Genomic DNA, 6,297 nt, shown 5'->3' on the forward strand with positions numbered 1-6,297 from the left:
GGTATAATGAGAGCAACTGTGGATACTAGAGACAGTGTGAGAGGAGGGTGGGAAATGGGGAAGGGTGAGAGGGAGGGAATCAAGGGGAAAAAGAAAGAAGCAAAACATTTAAGGGACACAAAAATGGAAAATGATCTGTTAATGGTAATATGTACGGTAATATCTTTGACTGAATCAATATGCAGTATATTCATGATGGGAAAATTTATATGGTATGCTGTAATGATCCATAGAGATTGAATGTAAAAACAAACTGATCAATAAATGTCTCAAATTCATGAAAAGTCAAGGAAAGTTAAGGACACATGACAACTAAATGCAAACTGTGGTCTTTAGTTTTAAAAAGAACATTAGTGGGGCCAGCAGATGGCATAGTGGTTAAGACACTGGACTCGCACGTGGTTTGAGTCCTGAATCCTACAGTTTTGAACTCTGGCCCATGTGTGTGCTTGCTCAAAATTCCACAAAGAGAATGAAGGAGAAGGGATTGCAACATGGCCATCCCCCACTGGGGGGAGGACATCATTTCTTGATTTCTGTATCTCTGTCTCTCTCTCTCTCTCTGGTAAGTGCATGTTCCTTACAACAAAAATCTCTTTATCAATAAAAAAGCATTAATGGACAAGCTGGAGAAGCTCAAAGGAAGATGATCATGCCGCAATCCCTTCTTCTCTATTCTCTCAGGATCTTGGGCACGCACACACACGCTGCCCCGCGTGAGTTTAAGCCACCGGGTCCAGGACTCAAACTGCAGTCGACTACATGGGAGTTCAGCAACATAGCCATTACACTAACTGCTGGTCCCACTTTATATTTATTTTTTAAGAAGGCATGACATTTGCAGTTTTCCAAGGGGTCGTGTCGCCTGCTTCCTTTTAGAATGTAGGGTAAAATCCTGGGTGCAAGTTCTCATGTGTCTACCTAAGTGTGAAACCATTACCAGCATGTCAGGAGCAGAACAGGGAAAGTTGTATCTTTATTTATTTATTTATTTATTTTAAAAATTATTTTGAAAATTTACTATCATCATAATCTTGTTTATATTACATTGAATCGCATATAAATTTGCAGTGTATTACTTTTTTTTTCCAGAAGGAATACCATGCATATTAGTCAATACAAAGACATTAAAATCCCCACCATCATCAAATAGTTTTTCATTATTTTTTCCAGATTATTATTATTATTCCAGTATTTTTTAAGCATTCAAATACTATTTATGATTTTGCTGGTAAAAAGACTTAACCCAACATGAACTACTTCTCAGACCAGTCCAGCTGAATATACTATACACGTCATCATCAACAGGTAATAAACCATTTCAGTGTCCCACTAATGTCATGCCTCTCTATTTGTTCTCTTGCTATTCTACTCCATACTCTTTTCTTATCCCATCCCATTCCACACTGTCTTCATCATAGCTAACTATTTTCACTGTTTTTGTGCCCTCCAATATTTTTATCTCTATAATAAAGTGCAGATAGTCGGTATATATTAAGTGGATATAAACAATATCTTTCTTTCATATCCTGGCTTGCTTCACTCAGCAATAGATCCTCCATATCTGATCACTTTCTATCAAATGCCAGGGTCTTTTTTTTTTTTTTATGCTGAGTAGTATTTCATAGAGTATATATGCCACACTTTTTCAACCCATTCATCAGTTTGTGGACATTTGGGTTGGTTCAATGTCTTAGCTATCAATGAATAGTGCTGCAATAAACATTGATGTGCAAGCACTTTTTCAACTGAGCCTTCTCCTGTCCTTTGGATAGATACCCAGAAGTGAATTACCAGATCAAATGGTAGTTCTACTTGTAGATCTTTAAGGAACCTCCATAGTGTTCTCTGCAGTGGCTGAACCAGTTTACATTCCCACTAACAATGTAGGAGAGTTCTCCTTTCACCACAACCACACCAACACATATCACTTTTTATATCTTTTAATCTTTGCCATTCTGATAGGGGTTAGGTGGAATCTCATTGTGGTTTTAATCTGTATCTCCCTTATGATGAGGGCTGTTCAGCATTTCCTCATATGCTTTTTGGTTGTTCGTAGGTCTTCCTTAGAGAGATTTTTTGTTTAGCTCATTTCCCCATCTTTTAACTGGATCTTTTTTTTTTTTTTTTTTTTCCATGTAATCTGCTTGAGTTCTCTGTGTATTCTGGGTATCAGTCCCTTGTCTGAGGCTTATTTTACAAAAATATTCTCCCATTCTGAGGGTTGTTGATTCACACTTGTTACTGTGTCCTTTGATGTGCAGAAACTTCTTAGTCTGATATAATCCCACTTGTCTATTTTAGGGATTATTGCCTGTGCTTTGGGAGTCTTAGGGAAAGTTGCAGCTTTGATGGTGATGAATTCACCTTGACATTGTAACTGGAATTGATATAGTCATTATTATTTCTATTAGAGCACATGTTATTTTTAACCTTTTCTTACAAAATCTTACTTAGGTTGTTAGTTTCTCTCACAAACTGTAATGACCTGTCCTCACTTTTCATGGAATGTCATCAAACTCTAGGATATTTTTCTAAAATAATTCAAGCCTAAGCCATATCTACTTAAGTGAGAAGATGGTTCTAAGAAAGAAAGAGAGAATGGATAGAAACTCTGATCCATAATGTGAAAATATTTATTACGTAGATGTGTGGTAGTTTTTACAACAGATTAATTGAGGTGTAATTAATATGCAATAAACTACACATATTTAAAGTGAACAGTTGAAAAGTTTACTTGTGAGTACACCTGTGAAACTTTCAAGGAACTGAAGATGTTCATCATCCCCCAAATTTTCTTTGTGCTCCCTCATCATCTTCGCCTCTGCCTCTTGCCATGTGCACCTCCCCAGGTAATCACTGATGTGCTGTCACTACGTGTTAATTTGCATTTCTAGCTTTATATTAGTGGAAACATAAAGTAGATCATCTTTCATGTCTAGCTTCTTTTACTCAACATTTTTATTTTGAGATTCCTGCACGCTATTGTGTGTATCAATAGTTCCTTTATGGGTATAGCAGATGGTGCAATGCTTACTTTACTGGAATCCCACATAGTTGACTGTGTTTTGAATCCCGGACCGAGTCGCTTAAACTCACACCGGGCATGTGTGTGTGTGTGCCCCAAATCCGAGAGGAGAATGGAGGAGAATGGATTGCAGCATGGCCATCCCGCTGGGGGGTGATTTCTTGCTTTCTGTCTCTGTCTCTCCAGCGAGCATGTGTGCACTAGAACAAAAATCTCTCTAAAAAAAGGAATTCCTTTTTATTCCTGATTATTCCATTTTAAGAATGCACTACAGTTTGTTTATCCACTCATGTTATTTTTTTTAGCTACATTGAAATATAATTGACAAATAAATACTATATGTGCAAAGTGTACAATATGAAATATATATATATACACACACACATTGTAAAATGATTACCAAAATAATGTTAATTAACATGTATATTATCTCACAAGTTACTATTTATGTGTTGCCTGTGTGTGTATGTGTGAAATGAGGATGCTTAAGACCTTCTCTCTTAACAAATTTCAAGTATTCAACAAAGTATTATTTACTTATTATGGAATTTAATCAAACTCTAGGATATTTTCCTACAGAAATACAAATTTACATTATAGTCATTATGCTGTACATTAGTACCTTAGTACATTAGTACCTTAGTATAGAACCAATTTATTTTATAACTGAAAATTTATACCATCTAAATTTTAAGTCATTAACCCATTTTGAATCTTAATAAGGGCTGAGATAAGGATCCAGTTTGTCTTTTTCTTTTTTTATGGATATCCACCTTTTCTTTTTTTAAAGAGATTTTTGCTTCTCTGTCTTTTCTTGCCAGAAAGACAGAGAAAGAAATCACCCCCCAGGGTGGATGGCCATGCCGCAATCCCTTCTCCTCCATTCTCCTCTCGAGATATTGGGCATGCACGCACATGTGCCCAGCATGAGTTTAAGCCTTTGGGTCTGGTACTTGAACCGTGGTCATCTACACAGGAGTTCAGCAACATAGCTATTATGCTAACTGCTGGTCCCTTCACTTTTTTTAAATTTGAATTTGTTCATTGGTATTTTTAAAAATTTTTTTGGATGTTACAGTGAAAGGTATTGTTATCTTGATTTCTTTTTGGATTGTTATCTATATAAATATGTTTTTGCTTTTTGTGTGTCAATTTGGTGTCCCACAAATTTACTGAATTTGTTGATTAATTCTAATTTTTTTGCTGGAACCCACAGAAGTTTTTTTACACATATAATCATATCTGCAAACAGATCATTTAACTTTTTCTTTTCTTATTTGGATGCTTTTGTTTCTTTAGCTTGCCTATTTGCTCTGAAAAGGACTTCCAGTACTCTGTTCACTAGAAGAAGGAAGAAAAAGGATCTGGTCTTGTTTTTGATCTTAGAGGAAGAACTTTCAACATTACACCAAAAAGTATGATGATAGCTCTCAGTTTATGACTTTTATGGTGTTGTGGTACATTATATCTGTACCTAATTCACTGACAGTTTTTACTTTGAAAGGATGTACAGAGAAGAAAGGATATGCTCTTCAATAAATGATTCTGAAAACATAGGTGGGTGGTTCTGTGAACATTTATTGGTTAACATAGATTAACACATTACAGTCAAACCAACTAACACAGCAGAGCCAAACTAACAGGACTGTACTTACACCTGAGTGAGCTTTTGCTAAAACGGTAACAGTTAGATCTTATTTAAAAAATTCTGGTCATAGGAAGACAGGCATGGGAGAGGCACTAACTGGAAGAACAGCCTGATCTTCTCCATCTAACCTCCAGAAAATGGGAAGAGTCTCCACAGTGCATGCTTGACTTCCTTGTTCCTCAGAGTATAGATGAGGGGGTTCAAGGTAGGGCTGAGCACTGTGTAGAGCACTCCAGACAATTTACTTCTCTCTGGACTGTAGCTAGAAGCTGGACTTATGTAGGCACAGAACACGGATGAATAGTACACAGAGACCACAATGAGGTGGGAGGAGCAGGTGGAGAAGGCTTTCCACTTTCCCTTGGCTGAACGGATGTGCATGATACTGGAAATGATGCAACCATAGGATGTGAGGGTGAGTAGGAAGTTTATGCCACCATAGAAAGTATCAGCCAAGACAGTCATGATGCTGTTCACACGTGTAGGGCTGCAGGAGAGTAGCAGAAGTGGGGGGATCTCACAGAAAAAGTGGTTGATGACATTGGGTCCACAGAACGATAGCCTCATCATCAGACCAGTGTTGATAGAGGCATTCAGGGCACAGATGCCCCATACACCCATGGCCATTGCCCCACACAGGCGAGGGCTCATCCTGGAGCTATAGTGCAGGGGGCAACAGATGGCCAAGTATCGGTCATAGGCCATGACTGTGAGCAGTAGCAGTTCAGAAGATCCAGACCAGACGAGGAAGAAGAGCTGGAGCATACATCCCTGGAAAGAGATGGTGTTTTCCTTAGAGTTCAAGCCAACCAGCACCTTGGGTAGCACAGATGAAGTGCAAACAATGTCCATAGTGGCCAAATTACACAGGAAAAAGTACATGGGGCTGTGTAGGCCAGCACTGCAGCTGACAACAGTGATGATCACAGCATTGCCCATGAGCGACACAGTGTAGAGGGAGAGGAAGCAGCCTAGCAGAAAAACTCGCAGCCCAGGGTGCTCTGAGAATCCTTGTAGTACAAACTGAGTCACCAGTGTCTGGTTGGGGCTCATCATTCTGCTTCAAATGACCCTTAGACCCTGCTCATGGGTCCACTTTTCTGAGAAGAGAATACAGGACATTCACTTCAAACTTTGGTTTTTATAGTTGACAGTCTTAAAATACCATAAAAAAGAACTGCTTTTCTTTATGGGAGCATCTGTCCTTTAACCTTTTCCCCAAACTCTTCTGAAAACCATGTATCTTCCATTTCTTTTTTCTTTCCTTTTATACCTTGATTCCACATTCTCTAAATTTGTGTTTTTTGGGGGACTGAATCATCCTCACCTTCTTTTACATTTGAGTCAAGTGAAACATTTCTCACTCAAGAGCTAATTGTTCTTTCTCTCTCTGTCACCTCCCATCACTGCTCTGCCTATGGTGGTCATAGAGATCTGGCTGTGCCTCTTATCACACCTGGTGCTCTGTCCACCAGTGTTATCTCTCAGATAGACATGGCAAGAGAGCTTCTTGCTTTGGCTTTCCTACTAGTCTGGAATCTTGGCTCCTAAGTCACTGACTATTTTCAGTTTTTTCATGGTAGAGAATCATCTTTCCATATCCCCTTCTATGGGCAAGATT

General features: G+C 38.4%; 1 protein-coding gene across 1 annotated transcript; it reads right to left on the reverse strand.

The window, feature by feature from the left end:
• Positions 1 to 4,799: 4,799 nt before the first annotated feature.
• LOC102492940 (olfactory receptor 13A1) lies at positions 4,800 to 5,741 on the reverse strand. Its single transcript, XM_006147015.1, has one exon. The coding sequence runs from the start codon at positions 5,730 to 5,732 to the stop codon at positions 4,800 to 4,802; it is 933 nt and encodes a 310-aa protein (XP_006147077.1). The 5' UTR covers positions 5,733 to 5,741.
• Between the last annotated feature and the right edge of the window lie 556 nt (positions 5,742 to 6,297).

The sequence above is a fragment of the Tupaia chinensis genome, unplaced genomic scaffold (genome assembly GCF_000334495.1).
Source record: "Tupaia chinensis unplaced genomic scaffold, TupChi_1.0 Scaffold000197_1, whole genome shotgun sequence".
Taxonomy (NCBI): domain Eukaryota; kingdom Metazoa; phylum Chordata; class Mammalia; order Scandentia; family Tupaiidae; genus Tupaia; species Tupaia belangeri.